Source organism: Rhinolophus hipposideros (assembly GCF_964194185.1).
Source record: "Rhinolophus hipposideros genome assembly, chromosome: 8".
NCBI classification, from domain to species: domain Eukaryota; kingdom Metazoa; phylum Chordata; class Mammalia; order Chiroptera; family Rhinolophidae; genus Rhinolophus; species Rhinolophus hipposideros.
In genome coordinates this window covers 58,002,167-58,020,754 of record NC_138054.1, presented here as the reverse complement: position 1 = coordinate 58,020,754, position 18,588 = coordinate 58,002,167, and the positions used below count along the sequence as shown (strand labels likewise).

Sequence of the window (18,588 nt, the reverse complement as noted above, 5' to 3'; positions counted from 1 at the left end):
CAGCTCAGCTCAAGGTGCCGTGTTCAATCTTAGTTGCAAGGGGTGCTGCCCACCATCCCTTGCGGGAGTCAAGGAATTGAACTGGCAACCTTGTGGTTGAGAGCCCACTGGCCCATGTGGAAATTGAACCGGCAGCCTTCGGAGTTAGGAGCACAGAGCTCTAACCTCCTGAGCCAGCAGGCCCGGCCCCTTAAATACATTTTTGATGTATGATATTTTCAAATTACAATGGGTTTATAGGGATGTAACTCCATTGTAAGTCGAGGAGCATCTGTATTATATAAAGGGGGCAACTCTGGAACAGCCAAATAAAGGAGCACATAGGGTGAGGTCTGGGAGGGTTCCTAATGTAGAGCTTCCATGCCCTCTCCCCTGTGGAATCAGGTCATATCACCCTCCCAGCATATCAAGGTGCTCACCAACCAGTAAGCTCCACCAAGCTTCAGTGTCCATAGTTTTTATTGGGGCTTCATTATGCAGGCATCCTCTATTAAATCATTGGCCACATGATTGAACTCAATCTCCAGCCCCCCTTTTCTCCCTGGGCTCAAAAATCCCAACCCTGTATTCACATGGTTGGTCTTTCTCTTTCTTGTGACCCCCTATCTCCTCCTCTCCCCCAGCTAAGAGACCCAGGGAGAGTCACCTTTTAGCATAACAAAGATACTTTTGTCACTCAGGAAATTCCAAGGGTTTTAGAAGCTTCATGATAGGAACCCAGAGCAAAGATTAGGCAATTTTTTTTTATACAGCATATAATGTTTTGAAGTTAGGATTTTTAAAAAAATTCAATTCAAATGACTATTAAAGGTTAAAACTGTTTATAAAAGTCTGTCTTTTGGTTGTGAAAAGAATACTTACATATTATTCTCTCTTTAACTTCTGGACCAGAATATCTTCAACAAAAATTATAATTGCTATCTCCCATTCTGAAACTACTTATTTTGCATTTAGGTATTCCCAGTTCCAAAAGGAATACAGTTTAGATGAAGTGATGACATCGCGAGAAGTTTTTGATTTTCTAACTGTCTTACAATGTTGGTAAGAAAAACACATTTTAATATTTAATAGAAATAACTGCTTGCCCCCTGCGCCCTCCATTGGGTAAACCTCAGGCTTCGTATCTGGGTATATCTTTACTGTATCTGTATCAGCTTCTGTAGAACTTCTACCAATGGAGTCCTCACTCTGGAGTGCGTGCCCTTACTTCCTTCTTCTGCCTAGAGACAGACTGTCTCATCTTTTGGAAAATCATGTGTTTTACTTCCTTCTCTCATGACTTCTTCCTACTTTGTTTTAATTGTATTTATTCATTTAACTGTGACTTAGGAGGCCAGTGGTTTTTCCCTTGAGCATTTTGTTTGTTGTATACTTCCACCGTAGGAAATTTTACTGTCATTGTAGCTAAGAGTAAACGTAAAACAAGAAAAAAATCATAGCTGTAATAATGATAATAGTGGCATCTTGAAAATTGCTTGACAATATCTCCCAGAATATTGAGGTGGTAGACCGTAGCTCCTATGCCTAGCTAACCTGGCTGTGCCCTGGAGGTACTGGTCGGAATCAAGTGAACAAGTGGGGTCAGCTTTTATCTGTTGTAATATGAGGGTCTGCCCATTTATAAAGTCCAGCTGAACTCACAGAAGGCTTCTTGTGTGTTTGCCCCTTTCCTTCACAACTTCTAAGGAAAAGATCTGTTTTGAGATCTCAGAAGTCTTAACCAAATCATGGACTTATTCCATCCTTTCCCAGTTTCCAAAAGGATTTTGAGACTGACTTATTTGGGAGATGGCAGAGTTGGAGCTGGTTAGGCCTATTTCGTGTTTCCCCCAAAATAAGACCTAGCCGGACAATCAACTCTAATGCATCTTTTGGAGCAAAAATTAATATAAGATCTGGTCTTATTTTACTATAAGACCGGGTGTAATGTAGTGCAATGTAATGTAATATAATATAATATTGCATAATATAATATAATATTATAACATAATAGCACATCTTATATTGATTTTTGCTCCAAAAGACACATTAGAGATGATTGTCGGGCTAGGTCTTATTTTTGGGGAAACACAGTAGTAGAATCTTTATTGTACTAATATAAGAATAACCTTGTGTACTTCTCAGAAGTCACCAGAAGATGCCTTATGCATCGGCAGAAGGAAATCCAGGATTCTTTGCAATAAGAAATTTTGGGGAGAGACTCTTAGAAAACAGTGACTGACAGCATTTAAATTCTTAATAGAGGTTCAGCCCTCACGTGGGAAGCATGTGTAAGTTTTAACCCTAGATATCACAAAGAAGGCCGTTCAGTGAACAGCAAGCATACTCAGCCTTTCTTCGCAGAAAGAACTTCTAGTATGAAATCTTAGGATTGAGGGTGGACTGGGTATAAATAATTATTTTTACCTCCTCTTAGTCCCACTTCAGATGGTGCGGCAGCGGCAATTTTGGCTAGTGAAGAATTTGTACAGAAGTATGGCCTTCATTCCAAAGCTGTAGAAATTTTGGCACAAGAGATGATGACTGATTTGCCAAGCTCATTTGAAGAAAAAAGCGTCATTAAAATGGTATGTCTGAAATTCTGTTTTATTTTATTTAATTTTAATTTTTTTATTAGTTTCAGGTGTACAAAGCTATGCAATAGTTAGACATTTCACCCATCTGAAAGTGATAACCTCCCTCCCCCAATCTATTGCCCCTCTGACATCGTATATATCTATTACAATTCCATTGACTCTATTCCCTATGCTATTGAGATTCTGTTTTATTAATTATTCAAGGGATTTCTGTTTAAAAATTTCAAGGTGACATCATGTTATTGGCTCTGGATGTAATTTACTTGAATATCGATCTAGAAAATTTAATATTGTAACCCATCCTTAAGAATGTGTTAGGGGAAAATAACTGGTGAGAACATGTTTCCTATATCATCAGAGCAATCATCATTATATGATAATTTATTAACTAACTAGACTTGCTATTTATTTTTGTTTTGAGTTGGCTAAATATCCCCAGGACTCCTGTCTTACACAAGAGTTAAAGAAAAAATAAATATGTTTTCAGGGAACTTTTTTGATGCGTCAAAAATTCTGATTGAAGATTGAGTACAAAATGGAGGAAGTGAAAAAGATGAGAATTCAGATCTAGAGTTAGTTGAATATTTGAAGATCCATCCATCCATACATACATACACATAAGATACATACATATATATATACTCACATATATAAACAAACATATGGTAAACAGTTTAAAAATGAATTTACAATAATGCTTTGAATTTGAAAATGTCCCTATAACTTGCCAAAGATCACAAAGCTAGGGTGCTAGAGGTGGAACTTATACTTAGGTTTTTTTTATTATAATACATTTTTCATTATGCTACAATTTTATTATTTGGAGAAAAGTTGTTTGCATGTTATTTGAGACCAAAGAGGTGTTAAGAGCATGGTTTTTGGAAAAGAGTTTTAAATCCCATATGATCTTCTAAAAGAAGATTGTTTATTTTGATATAAAAATTCCCCCATTATTTTTCAATGTATCTGAATTATAATGATCTGTTGATAAATCTCTTCAATTAATTAATCCAACTATACATTGTGGTTTGATAGAGTTTTTGTAACTTAGCATAAGATATAGCCTGAAGAATTTTGAGTCCTTTTTATATATCTTATTTAAAATTCTGTCCTTTATAGTACAAAATTTAACATGTACATTCTCCCTCCTGGATATCCTTTTATTTGGACTTCATGTGTAATGTAGAATTAACTGCTATTTCAATATGTGTGGTCAGTTCTTGACTGTTAAGGTTATACATATTAATCTCTTATAATCCTCATATAAAAGTCCCAGTTTTGAAGCACTTAATTTATTTATATATGATTTTGGTTTTAGGTTGGCTTTGATATGAGTAAAGAAGCTGCCAGAAAGTGCTATGAAAAATCTGGCCTGGGACCAGGTGATGTTGATGTAATAGAGCTTCACGATTGCTTCTCGCCCAATGAACTCCTTACTTATGAAGCACTGGGACTCTGTCCAGAAGGTAGTGTCTTTCATGAGATGCATATTAACTTAGTAAATTTCTCTGAGAAAATCTCATCTTCACCATTAAATAAAGGAATTAATTTGTTGCCTCTTCTTCCACGTTTCTCTGCCACACTGCGCAAAGTGAATGTAAGCTATCTAGAAACTAGACTTTTTAAAACATGTAGTGTTGGATAATACTAACACTGACATAGCAGAGTTTACAAATAATTTGTATTATGTAAATCAAGGGTACTTACAACATGCTGTTAAGTGGGGAAAAAAGGATATAAAATTACATTTGTAATTTCAACTATTTCAGATTGTGTTTGAATAAAGACTTACAAAAAGGAAAATGGATAAACTAGTTGGTGTGATTTGGAAGATTTTTTTTTTTTCCATTTTATAGAGTGGTTGTACCATTTTCCATTACTACCCGCAGGGTATGAAAGTTTTAGTGGCTTCACATCCTTACCAACACTTGATAGGGTGAGTTGTAAAAATTTAAACAATTCTACAGAGTATATAGTGGTGTCTTAGTTTTAATTTGCATATCCCTGATGACTAATGATGTTGAACATCTTTTCATGTGCATATTGGTCATCATATATCTTCTTTTGAGAAGTGTCTGTTCAGATCTTTTGCCTTTGATTATTGGGTTGTCTTTTTTATTATGTGGTAAGAATTTATATATATATATATATATGTATATGCATATACATATATATATTCTGCATACAAGTCATTTGTTGCCTTTTTGTTTTATTAATCGTGTGTCTTGAAGAACAGAAATTTTTAAATTTGATGAAATACCAATTATTAATTTTCTTATGGTTCATTGTTTTTGTATTTAAGTATAAAATCCATTTTGAGTAAATTTTTGTGTATGGTGTAAGATAAAGGTCGATATTAATCTTTTTTTATTTTATACACATATCCAGCACCATTTGCTGAAAAGCCTTTTTCCCCCCATTGAATTGCATTGGCACCTTTGTCAAAAATCAATTGGCCATACATATATGAGGGTCCATTTTTGGAATTTCTATTCTGTTCCATTGATCTACATGTCTTATCTTTTTACCAATACCAAATTATATTGGCTACTGTACTTATACTATACTATATTACATTATACTATCCTATATTATACTGTATATTATGCTATATTATACTGTATAGTCTTGAAATCAAATAAGGTAAATTCTCCATCTTTCTTCATTTTAATAATTATTTGGGTTATTTTAGGTCCTTTACATCTCCGTGTACATGTTAGAATTAGTTTATCAATTTCTACACACAAAAAAAAAACTTGCTGGAATTTTCATTGAATCTATAGATCCATTTAGAGAGAATGGTCATTCCAACAATGTTGAATCTTCCAATCCATTAAATGGTATATGTTTCTATTATATTTATTTAGCTTTCCTTTTTTGTTAGATGTAGTGTTCTATTCACTGAAGAAAAGAAAAACACTAACTCAAAAAGATATATGCACCCCCATGTTCATTGCAGCACTATTTACTAAGATAATTGAAATAGCCATGTTCATCAACAGATGAAAGGATAAAGAAAATGTGATACATATATACACACAGTGAAACATTATTCAACCATACAAAAGAATGAAATCTTGCCATTTGTGACAACATGGATGGACCTAGAGGGTTTATGCTAAGTGAATTAAGTCAGATAGAGAAAGACAAATACCATATGATCTCACATATATGAGATCTCACTTATGTGGAATCTAAAAAAAAACCCCAAAAACCCAAAATCCAAGCTTTATATATGCACAAACAGATTGGTGGTTCCCAGAGGTGGGAGGTGAACAAAATGGGTAAAGGGAAATAAAATGTATGAAGTTCCACGTGTAAAATAAATGTCATGGGGATGTAATGTAGAACCTGGTGACTATAGTTAATAATACTCTATTATATATTTGAAAGTTGCTAAGAGCGTAGATCTGAAAAATTCCCATCATAAGAAAAATAAATTTTGTAACTACAAATGTTACAAATGTTACAATGTTACAAATGTTACAAATGTTAACTCTTGTAACTTGAATGTTAACAAGACTTATTGTGGTGATCATTTCACAATGTATACAAATACATAGAATCATTATGTTGTATACTTGAAACTAATAAAATGTTATATGTCAGTTTTATCTCATAGGTTTGAGGATTAAGTTATGTAAATATATGTAAAATAATCAGAACAAGGTCTGGCACAGAGTGAGTGCTTAGAGGTACTGCCTCTGATTGCACCACAGCCACCATTAACATCCTTATTTGGAGATCTCACCTCTTGTTACTTTATCAGAAATATAATCTGGAAGAATATTTTGATAAGGCAGAAAAGAGTTAATAAAAGCAAACCTGAAGGGGGCTGCCCAGGCCTGCATCCCCTCCCCAGGATGAGCCCAGGAGGCTCATCCCCTAGAAATAAATCTAAGATGTCTGAACCCTCATAAAAAGAGACAAGACCCAACTAGTTTTAACTGGTTCTTCACACATGCACAAACTGCCAAAACCTGCCTGTTGATTGAACTCTAGCCTAATTATAATGCAATTAGAATGGAATGAACATTAAGTCTTGCCCTCACCCCCCGTGGGTTTTTCTGTATGCATTCTGGGTAAGAGCATGCGCAGAAAGAAACTAGTTATATAACCAACATATGTCAATCAAATGACCTAAGTCTATAGGCCACATCTCCTGCCATAAGGAAATTTACCTACACTTTCCTATATAAGAAAAAGGTAACCTCAAGTTAGGTGCAGCCCTCTGCCCCAGCAACCTCTAGGCGGCCTCTTTCTTCTTGAATAAACTTACTTCCTTGCTCTGCTCTCCTCATTTGATGCTAAGTCTGTGAATTCTTTTCACCTTTTGAGAACGACCAGGGGTTAAGTCCAATGACACAACATATTTTATACAATTCATGTATTTTTATTTACTTCTTAACCACCTGGAAGAATGACCAGGGAATTGATAGGAATGTTGAAGCTGCCAAGCATGTGTTGTAATTTTTTTTCTTTTAAACTTACATTTATGGCTCAACAGTATTTTCAGCCACTTCCCTTTATTTCACAAAGTGCTCTTTTTTTTTCTGTCTCCCTCCCTCCCTCTTTCCTGTTTATTAAGAATATTTATACAGCAGGTATGAGTACAGTTAAAAATGTAGAGAAATGAATGTATTTTGGCAAAATTATATATTTTTAAAGCTGATGATTATTTTAAAGTATCGTATCCATTTCAGTTCTTTTCTTTTGGTTCTCTGAATCTCTTTATATTTGTAGCAGTTTTGGAAGCCAGAGAGCTCTTAGGAATTAATAGATGCTTTGTTTCATTTAGGAAATATTCTGAAAATTTATTACTCAATATTTATTACCTAACTTTTAGATGTGCTTATATCAATTTGATGTTAGTTTGAGCTGCTAAGAAATATTTGCTGCACGAAATTCTTGGCTGTATAGAAGTTAAACATATCATTTGTTCCAATCTTATTTTTAACATTTGTGAATGTTTTTTCCTTCTATAGGGGAAGGCGGAAAACTGGTTGATAGAGGAGATAATACTTACGGAGGAAAGTGGGTCATAAATCCTAGTGGTGGATTAATTTCAAAAGGACACCCACTGGGAGCTACAGGTAATACTGCACATAGGTTTCATACATTTTTTTGTTATCATTTTAAAATAAGTGTGAATGATTAGTCATTGATTTGAATGAAGGATTGTATTCTCTGAACTTGATAGGCAGTGCTTTAAAATGATTGTTTAGTCACAGTATGTTTTGATTTTCCTTCAAATATAGTACGCTTCAATGATCTTGATTAATTGATGAGAATTTAAATTAGTTGCCACGCTAACTTCAACAAGATATATTTTCAAAAGTTTGATTATATTCAAATTGGTATGTAGCTTAACTAACAAGATATTTCTAAATCGAGATCTTGCTAGACCAGCTATTTATGAATCATTTGAAGTGAGTACTTTATTTATATATAGTTGTATATATGGTTGGTGTTGCATGGAAACTTTTTTTTCTCTTGAGAGAACTGAACTAGAAGTTACGAAATATGAATTTTAATATGGCTGTTACTGCTGACTGGCCATGCTACTGTTTTGATTAATTACCAATTAGTCAATTAATCACTTTAACTTAAGTTTCTTTAATTGTAAAATGAAGAAATTATACAAAGCAATTTCTAAAATAACTTAGCACTAAAATTCTGTGACTTATTTTTATATAGATAGGTGAGTTTTGTATTTTTCCATATTGTCTTATATATGAATTAACTAAATAAGTAAAACGATAAATTTTCACAGATTCCAAAATAGAGATGTTAGAATTAATAGTATATTCATGATAGCAATTAACTTTGGTTTATTTCTGTTTATCACTCAAATTTAGTAAGTTTATAATTTAGCAGAGAAAAATATTAGGTTGGTGCAAAAGTAATTGCGGTTCTAAAAGGTTGAAAATAATTGTAAAAACCACAATTACTATTTTACCAACCTAATAGATGTACATACATAGATGGAGAATAAGAGAGATAGGTAGTAAGATATGTACACACAGATCGTTGCACTATAATGTGCCACTTTGCTATTTGTTTTTTGTCTTGTCTGTTTTTTTTCTCTTTCATGTTATCTTTTTATTGGGTATTTTTTAATATTTTATTTCTCTCTTCTATTGAATTATTTCTTTTTTTTATTCTTTAGAGGTTGCTTTGGGTTTACAATATGCATCTTTAATTTACCACAGTTTACCTTCAAACAATGTTATACCACTTGACATATAATGTAAGGGATTTTTACAGCAGGATATTTTCATTTACCCCTCATATTCTTTGTGCTGTTGTTTTCATACCTGTACTTCTAAATATATTATAAATCCCACAATCTATTTTTATTATTATTTTTAAGCAATCTAATATCTTTCAAAGAAATCTAAAAATGAATGGAATGAGAGTGATGTCATTAGAAGTGGCAAAATAACAACATCTGAAAATACTCTCCTTTAAAAAGTACCAAGAACACTGGCAAAAATTGTCAAGAGCAACATTTTTTCAGAACTTTGAAAATTAACCAAAGGTTTACAACAATCTGGGAGAAGATTTATGAAAAACAAATAAGTGAATCTGTAAGAACAGCAAGGTTTGTGGCATTTTGACTTGCTCTAACACCATGCCCTCTTTCCCAGCTCTATGGTAACCTTGAAAACCAAGAGTGTTCAATTATAGTGAACATTAATAGCCTTGTTGGCACTAGAGGAGTCAGAATGCAGTTGGAACTCTTTCAAAAACCCGTTCTCAGAGAATTGTCATTCTGTGACCTGTCCGGCAGTTTCCTAGTAAACCCTACTCAAAAGTCCTATTTTTATGTAACGTGACTTGGAACTTGCCACGTACAAACAGTATTTTCCCTAGAGTTATCTGTTAAGAACAATCAGCAACTATTTAACAATATAGCTGCCTGAGGTACCAATAACAATTGAGGTAAACAACAAACCAACCAAAAAACTTAAAACAAAAAGTTGGAGAATGAGACATACATGAGATGCTTTGAAAAGGTGTGACATATTCCTGGGAATCTAGGACACCAAGTAGATGTGTAAGGATCTGTGTATGCCCAAGGCTGTTTGCATGCTCAGGAAAGACCTGAGAAGATGCTAAGCTCCTACCTCTGGCTAACCTTGGGGCTCTGCAGAAGGAGGTAAAGGCTAAGGTGGAGTTCTGAACTGCCTGGCTGAGTGCCTCAACACAATATACAGAGCCTCAGCAAAGACTGGGACACTTATTAGTTCCAGGCATTTAAGGAAGTCTCTGTCCAGCCATTAGCTGACCATTAAGCTAACTGAGAAGAAAATCCAGTGGTTAATTGTGACAAAGAATATAGACTTTACATAATTAGTTTGGAAAAGTCACTAGATCCAACAACAACAAACTCTGGGAAATGGGGAGAATCTGATTCTAAAATTGGCACATTGTATTATTTATAATGTATGACTTCCAACAAAAAACTATGAGACACACAAAGAAACAAGAAAGTATGGCTTAAACCCAGGAAATAAAGGCAATCAGTAGAAACTAAGGTAGCCCAAACATTGGATTTACTAGAGAAGGAATTCAAATAGCTATTTAAGTATGTTCAAAGAACTAAAGGAAACTGTATATAAAGAACTAAAGGAAAGTATAACAATATTTCATGAAATAGAGAATATCAATTACTAGATAGAAATTCTAGAAAAGAACCAAATAAATTTTAGAGTTAAGAAGTATAACAACTGACATGAAAAATTCCCTAGAGGCTTCACCACCAGATTTGAGCAAACTGAAGAAAAAAATCAGCAAACTTTAAGATACATAGTTCAATTGAGATCATCCAGTCTGAGAAACAGAAAAGAAACCAAAAAAGAATGAAGAAAAATGAACAGGGGCCGGCCCGGTGGCTCAGGCGGTTAGAGCTCTGTGCTCCTAACTCCGAAGGCTGCTGGTTCGATTCCCACATGGGCCAGTGGGCTCCCAACCACAAGGTTGCCAGTTCAATTCCTCGAGTCCCGCAAGGGATGGTGGGCAGCGCCCCCGGCAACTAAGATTGAACACAGCACCTTGAGCTGAGCTGAGCAGCTGCTGAACTCCTGGATGGCTCAGTAGGTTGGAGCGTGGCCTCTCAACCACAAGGTTGCCGGTTCAACTCCCGCAAGGGATGGTGGGCTGTGCCCCCTGCAACTAGCAACGGCAACTGGACCTGGAGCTGAGCTGCGTCCTCCACAACTAAGATTGAAAGGACAACAACTTGACTTGGAAAAAAATCCTGAAAGTTTACACTGTTCCCCAATAAAGTCCTGTTCCCCTTCCCCAATGAAATCTATTTTTAAAAAAAAAAAAAAAAAGAAAAGAAAAATGAACAGAGCCTCAGAGATCTATGGGACACAAGCAAGCATAGCAACATAAGCATAATAATAGTCCCAGGAGAGGAGGGAAAGAAAGGGGCAGAAAGAATATTTGAAGAAATAAGGGCTGCTAACTCCCAAACCTGAGGAAAAACATTAATATACATATCCAAGAAGTTCAACAAACTTCAAGTAGGAAGACCTCAAAGAGATCCACACCTAAACACATCATAATCAAACTGTTGGAAGCAAAAGACAGAGAATATTGAAAGCAACACCAGAGAAGTGACTCCTCGCATACAAGGGATCCTCAGTAAGACTTAACAGCAGATTTCTCTTCAGAAACCATTGAGGCAGTGTGATGAAAGAAACTACCAATCAAGAGTTCTGTATTCAGTGAAACTATCCTTTAAAAAATGGAGAAATTAAGACATTCCCAGGTAAACAAAAACTGAGAGAATTTATCACTAGCCAACCTCCCCCATAAGAGAGTCATTCAGACTGAAATGAAAGAGCACTCGACAGTGAAATAAACAGCACATGAGGAAATAAAGAGCACTGGTAAATGTAACTACATTGGTAAATATAAAAGACAATATAGGGCCGGCCCGGTGGCTCCAGTGGTTAGAGCTCCTGACTCCGAAAGCTGCCGGTTCTATTCCCACATGAGCCAGTGGGCTCTCAACCACAAGGTTGCCAGTTCAACTCCTCAAGTCCCACAAGGGATGGTGGGCTCTGCTCCCTGCAACTAAGATTGAACACTGCACCTTGAGCTGAGCTGCCACTGAGCTCCTGGATGGCTCAGTTGGTTGGCATGCGTCCTCTCAACCACAAGGTTGCCGGTTCAACTCCTCGAGTCCTGCAAGGGATGGTGGGCTGTGCCCCCTGCAACTAGTAACGGCAACTGGACCTGGAGCTGATCTGAGCCCTCCACAACTAAGACTGAAAGGACAACAACTTGAAACTGAATGGCACCCTCCACAACTAAGATTGAAAGGACAACAACTTGACTTGGAAAAAGGCCTGGAAGTACACACTGTTCCCCAATAAAGTCCTGTTGCCCTTCCCCAATAAAATCTTAAAAAAAAAAAAGACAATATATGTATTTTTTTTGTCACTTTTCCCCTTCCTATCTGATTTAAAATAGTTGCATAAAGCGATAATCTGAGTTGATAAGCATACATTGCATGAAGATATAATTTGTATGACAATAACAACACAAAGGAAGGAACAGAGCTATATAGGAGCATATATTTTTAATACTGTTGAAATTAAGTCAGCATTAATTTGAACTAGATTGCTATAAATTAAGATGTTAATTGTAATCCCTAGAGCAACCACTAAGAAAATAACTAAAAAGTATGTAGTAAAAGAAATGACAAAGTATTAAAATGATACACTAGAAAATGCCTATTTAACTCAAAAGAAGGAAATAATGGAGAAATAGAGGGATGAAAAAGACAGTTCAAGAGAATGAGAAGACAAGCCACAGACTGGGAGAAAATATTTGCGAAAAACACATCTGCTAAGGGACTGTTATCTAAACTATACAAAGAACTCTTAAATGTAAACAATAAGAAAATGAACAACCTGATTTAAAAGTGGGCAAAAGACCCAAACAGACACCAAAGAAGATATACAGATGGCACATGAGCATATGGAAAAATCCTCAACATTGTATGTTATTAGGGAGTTGTAAGTTAAAACAATGAGATATCACTATACACGTATTATAATGCCCAAATACCAACTGCTGACAACACCAAATGCTGACAATTTCCTGCAAAACTAAACATCCTCCTACCATATGATTCAGCAATTGTGTTCCTTGGCGTTTACCCAAACAAGTTGAAAATTTATGTCCACATAAAACTTGTACATGGATATTTATAGCAGCTATATTCATAATTGCCAAAACTTGGAGGCAACCAAAATGTCCTTCAGTAGATGAATGGATAAGCTGTGGTAATCCAGACAATGCAATATTAATCAGCACTAACAGATAATTAGCTATCAAGCAATGAAAAGACATGGAGGGTTAACCAGACTTATTGTGGTGATCATTTTGCAATATATACAAATACCAAATCACTATGTTGTACACCTGAAACTTTGTTATATGTCAATCATACCTTAATTAAAAAACAACAAAAGACATGGAGGAACCTTAAATGCATATTTCTTGGTGAAAGTAGCCAATCTAAAAAGCCTACATACTGTATAATTTCAATTATGTAACATTTTGGAATAAGCAAAACTGTGGAAACAGTAAAGAGATCGGAGATTAGGGGAGAGGGAGGTAGGGGAGAGGGAGGGATGTATAGGCAGAAGAGTTTTAGGGCAATGAAACTGCTGTAGGATGCTATAATATTAGCTACATGGTACTATACAGTCATAGAATATACAACACCAAGAGAAACCCTAATGTAAACTATGGACTTTGGGTGGTACTAATGTGTCACCGTAGGGTCATCAGTTGTAATAAATGTACCAACCTGAGGTAGGATGTTGCTAGTGCGGGAAGCTATGCATATGTGGAGGCAAGGACTCTGAGAACTATCTGTACTTTCCGCTGTGAACCTAAAACTGCTCTAAAAAATTAAGTGTATTTTTTTAAAAAGTTTATCTCTGTTAATATACATTGATATTAGATGATAGATAATGGAAGAGAAAATGAAAATAAAGTCTTGTTTTCTGCAACTTTGTAAGTGGTTATAGCTGGTGTTTACAATTCCTTTTTCCATTACCCATTCCATATTTCTTTTGCCCTTAGCAAGCCAGCACCTTATTCATAGTTTTTTACCTGGTAATATGACCCAAAACTTCATTCCTAAAGAGTCTGTGCCATGAGCAGTCCTGCTTCTTTGGATTTATCGTAGTCAAAGTTTTGCTAACTTTTACTATAAGACGTGGAATACTAAGAGGCACCCCATATTATCTTTCGGGTTCCAGGCTAATCCTTTTTGTCCTCATGTGATAGCAACCCAATATTCCCATGATAATCAGGATCCATCACGCTAGTCAGTGAATCCCCTCCTTTGTCTGTTCTGTATAATGCAGAGCCCAAAGTGGCCGGGTGGTAGCTTCTGCTTCCAGATCAGTGGAACCATTGTTGTGTTTAAGACTTCTGAGTCCAAAGTTTTTGGAATGGCAGGTAAAAATTTTGCTAGCAGTTCTGTAGGGATAATAGTGAGAGGAGCCACTACCCTCTCATCCTTTGAATCCCAGGAGAGTTGTGTATCCTGGCTGTGGAGAAACAGCATCATTGATTCAGAGCATTTTCCTATTTTAGAGGTTATTACCCTCGCCTTACAAAGTGTTGCTGGCACCATTATAGTTTTTCTATCAGACCAACTGCGTCAGGGTGACAGAATACATGGTAACCCCAGTGAATGCTATAAGCAGGAGTTCATTCCTTCATTCCATCCGTTGAGGCTATTAAATGAGCAGCTTAATCAGAGGAAAGAAATGCTATGGGGAATATCATGTTGGCAAATCCAGCACAAAGATCAAGGATAAAACCCTAGGGGGTATAAATGTTAAAGGTGTAGGGGGAGAAGAAGAGACCTGTAAGATAATGAGAAGAAATGGTCAGTTATCCTGAGAGGAGAGTGTTTCCAAAGTAAGAGGTCAGGCCAGAAGAGTTAGATCAATGAAGAGTGAGACGTATCCTTTGTTTTTGACTATTATCAAGTCATTGGCAAACTTGGAGCAATTTTAGCAAAATGTTATACATGGAAACACATGGGAATTTGGAAAGAATTAGAAGTGAGAAAGTAGCAACAATAGTTAATTCTAGGAGTAGTGGCTGTGAATGGAAAGGGCGGGGTAGGGTATGTACCTCATTTTGCCAGTATGTGTTGTGTATAAATGAAGTTTTGGATTTGGTCTTAGCCTCTTCACTTTTCTCATTATATAGCTTTGTTGATCCTAGCTTTTTGTTTGTTTATTTGTTTTTTCTTTTTTTGTAAAATGGGAATAAAATCTACCTTTTAGGGTTGTTTTGTGGGTTAATTGAGGAAATATGTGTATGTAAATATATAGCAGCGTCCCCAAAACAGAGTAGGAACAGAATAATTACTAGTATTCTCCTCCTACCGTTTCTACAAAAAGGAAGCCATAACGTTTATTGCTAGTAATAAAGCCCTTGTTTGTTTCACAGTATGAAAAATAATTTATAACCATTTCAGGAAAACAACATTCTTTAATTTGTAAATAATTTTCCTACTAGTATGACAGCTGCAAGGCATTAATATCTCTATGTAAATATTGTGCCCAATGCTACACAGACATTATTTTAAAACTATTTTTATGCCTTTGGTAAATAGACTAAATAGTTTCCTTTATACAGCAAAAGAATTAGGTCATACGTCAATGTTGATTTTGTTGCTAATGGGACATAGAGAAGTCAGAATGATAATAAATATTTCTGTGGTAGGGTAATTGAAGCCCTAAAAGAGTCACTGTTTGAGTGAGAACAGTGATTTAAAATCTCCTTTTAGACAGCTTCCTCCCTTTCATATACCATGTTTCCCTGAAAATAAGACCTGGTCTTATATTAATTTTTGCTCTGAAAGATGCATTAGGGCTTATGTTCAGGGGATGTCATTCTGAAAAATCATGCTAGAGCTGATTTTCCGGTTAGGTCTTATTTTTGGGGAAACACGGTGGGAAACTTCTGTTTCTTCAGGGGATGAATGCAACATTTCAGTTAGTTGCTTTCACTGACATACTTTTTTTCTCCTCTGAAATAACGTGTTTTTATTATAATTGTCTTGTTTGCCATTCTGAGATATTTTTCTCCTGCCACCCACTAAAATACTCAGAAATCATGCTTTGTAGTAACAATATGATTTTTCAAATCCATATTCTTTGTTAAAATTGAGGCATAATGTTCATGTAATGAAATGTATAGTTCTCACAAAAATACAATTGTTTATAGTAGCAAGCCCAAAGATGGAAAAAACCCAGATGTCTGTCATCAGCTGATGAATGGTTAAACAAAATGTGGTATATTCATTCATACAATGGAATGTTTTTTGGTCATAAAAGAAATGAAGTACCTACATATGCTGCAATATAGATGAACCTTGAAAACATTTTGCTAAGTGAAAGAAGGCAGTCACAAAGACCACATATTGTATGATTCCGTTTATGTGAAATGTCCAGAATAGGCAAATCTATACAGAAAATGGATTAGTTACTTAGGACTAGGGAAGGTGGCTGAGTGGTAGCCAAAGAGTATGAGATACCTAAATTTGCCCTAAAATTGATTGTGGTTATGATTGCACATATCTATGAATATACTAAAAACCATTGAATTGTAAGCTTTGAATGGATGATTGATTTTGACAATTATATACATCCATGAAACTACCAGCCAAAACAAGATGTAGAACATTTCTGTCACCCCAGAAAGTTCCATTGTGTCTATTTCCAGTAAATTCCTGGCTTCCCTCAAACACCTCTCCCCACTTCCAACCCCCTTCCCCACAACCAAGCTAAGATGTTTTTACTTCTATCATGGTAGATTAGTTTGGCTGATCCTAGAAGTTCATATAAATGGAATCATGTAGTGTGTATATGTACTCTTTTGTGTCTGGCTTCTTTCACTCTGTAGAATGTAAGATTCATCCACATTTTTCTTGTATCAGTAGTTCATTCTTTTTTATTGCTAAGTAGTATTCCATTATTTAAATATAATGGAGTTTAGTTATCCATTCTCCTATTAATGGACATTTGAATTCTTCCTGTTTGAGGTTATTATAATAAGGCTGCTATGAACCTCTTTGTACAAGTCTATTTATGGACATAATCTTTTGCATTTCTTTTGCGTAAATCATTCAGAGTGGAATTGCTGGGTCATGGGGCAGATATATATTTAACTTTATAAAAAAACTGCCAGATAGTTCTCTAAAGTGTTATCGTATGCTTTTTAATATTATAGTTGGGTAACAAATTTTAACATTTAACAAGTCTTTCTCTTCCCCTTTACCCTTAGTTCTATTCCTTAGAGTCAACCCTTTTTAATATTTCTTTTGTATTTTTCCAAAAAAATGGTTATGCTTTTACAATTACATATGTATATGTGTGTTTATACAGTCTTTCTGTATGTATGTGTGTATATGTATATATTTATCACATTGTAGACTTCTTTTTTACTTACATCTTAAAAATCTTATATTATCATTTATAGATATTCTTTATTCTTTTTCTTGCCTGCGTAGATTCTCACTATAAGAAATTTACCTAGTTATTCACTTATCTGTAGACATATGGGTTCTGTGAAGTTTGTTGTTACAAACAATGCTGCAGCAAGCATCCCTGTGCCATTGTGTACTTTTGCAAGAATATCCATAGGATGAATTCCAAACAGCGGACTCACTATATGAAAGGCTGGTATATATTTAAAAATTGGTGGATATTGCCAAATTTTCTTTTTTTTTAATTAAAGTTTAATGGGGTGACAATTGTTAGTAAAGTTACATAGATTTCAGGTGTACAATTCTGTATTACATCATCTATAAATCCCATGGTGTGTTCACCACCCAGTGTCAGTTTTTCCATCACCATATATTTGGCCAAATTTTCTTCAAACAATTTTATATCAATGTGTATTCCTAACAACAGAACATGAGAATGCCTCTTTTTTCTAAAATCTTGTCAACACTGGATTTTATTTGTATCATATATAAACAATTTTGCCAGTCTTGGCTGATTATACTGTTTTTCCCCCCCCGGGCACTAAAAAGCTAACCTAAAACACCTCAGGAAGAGAGAATTTGTCCATTTTTAAAAATACTTCAAAGAGAGACTCACACCTTCTACAGTTATCTTTTGAAAACTCTTTCCAATATTTGTTTGAGTCTACACTGTTAGTCAAATTTTCCTCTTATCTTTAGTCTTTGAGGGATAGTGTTTAGTGGTAGTGTAGTATTTTCGAGGAAAAACTTATAAATCTTGATGACTTCATTGGTAGTCTGAATAAGGATGAGGAATTATTAAAGAGTAAATGTTTACTTGATTTGGATATATTTCAAGTAAATCTGACACATGGCCATTTAGTTGTAGTCCAAGAAAGAATTCAGACTTCTGGAAAATATTTCAGAATGACAGCTCTGAGTAGTTTAAATATTTTTGCCCTAGTTACTTGTAAAACAAACTGCAATAGGATCCTAAGAGAATCAGAAAATAGTCGAGTAAGTGCTTCCAAAACATGCTGAGTTAAGATGGGTGGTGAGATGTAAAGTTTTCTTCTATAAATGGTATTAGTTTAATTGTAAGATATTGCTACTGTGGTGGAAACTCAGTATTGGAGAATTTGCTTTAAAATTAAAGTTCCAGGGTATTGGTTTCTGATTTTAACTTGTTCAGATCTGCATGAAAAACTAGCTGCCATAGCAATACCCATAACAGAAGGTAGATTTAAGCATTTGAATTGAATATTCTTTTGTTCACTGTCAGTTTAAAAATATTAGATTTTCCAGTCAGAAAGATCACATTAAATCCCAGTTTGGTTTTGTTTTACTTTGCAATGGTCGTAGGATAAAAAACAAATTAGTGCCCAAATAATATCATCATATTTTATTACAAGTTTTAAAGGGCTTTCACATATATTGTCCAACACTTACTGAACATGTGATTAAAATGAATAAGTAAAATTTGACTTT

The 18,588-nt window shown here is 35.0% G+C and overlaps 1 protein-coding gene across 5 annotated transcripts in view; it reads left to right on the top strand.

Moving 5' to 3' along the window:
- Positions 1–18,588, top strand: part of SCP2 (sterol carrier protein 2) — a 99,247-nt gene that overhangs the window by 38,650 nt on the left and 42,009 nt on the right. For all 5 annotated transcript variants that reach the window (XM_081056111.1, XM_081056115.1, XM_081056112.1 and 2 more), the window contains 4 exons: positions 955–1,041; positions 2,417–2,567; positions 3,895–4,042; positions 7,562–7,669. In XM_081056111.1, coding sequence (XP_080912237.1) covers positions 955–1,041; positions 2,417–2,567; positions 3,895–4,042; positions 7,562–7,669 — 494 coding nt within the window. The remainder of the gene's footprint in view (positions 1–954; positions 1,042–2,416; positions 2,568–3,894; positions 4,043–7,561; positions 7,670–18,588) is intronic.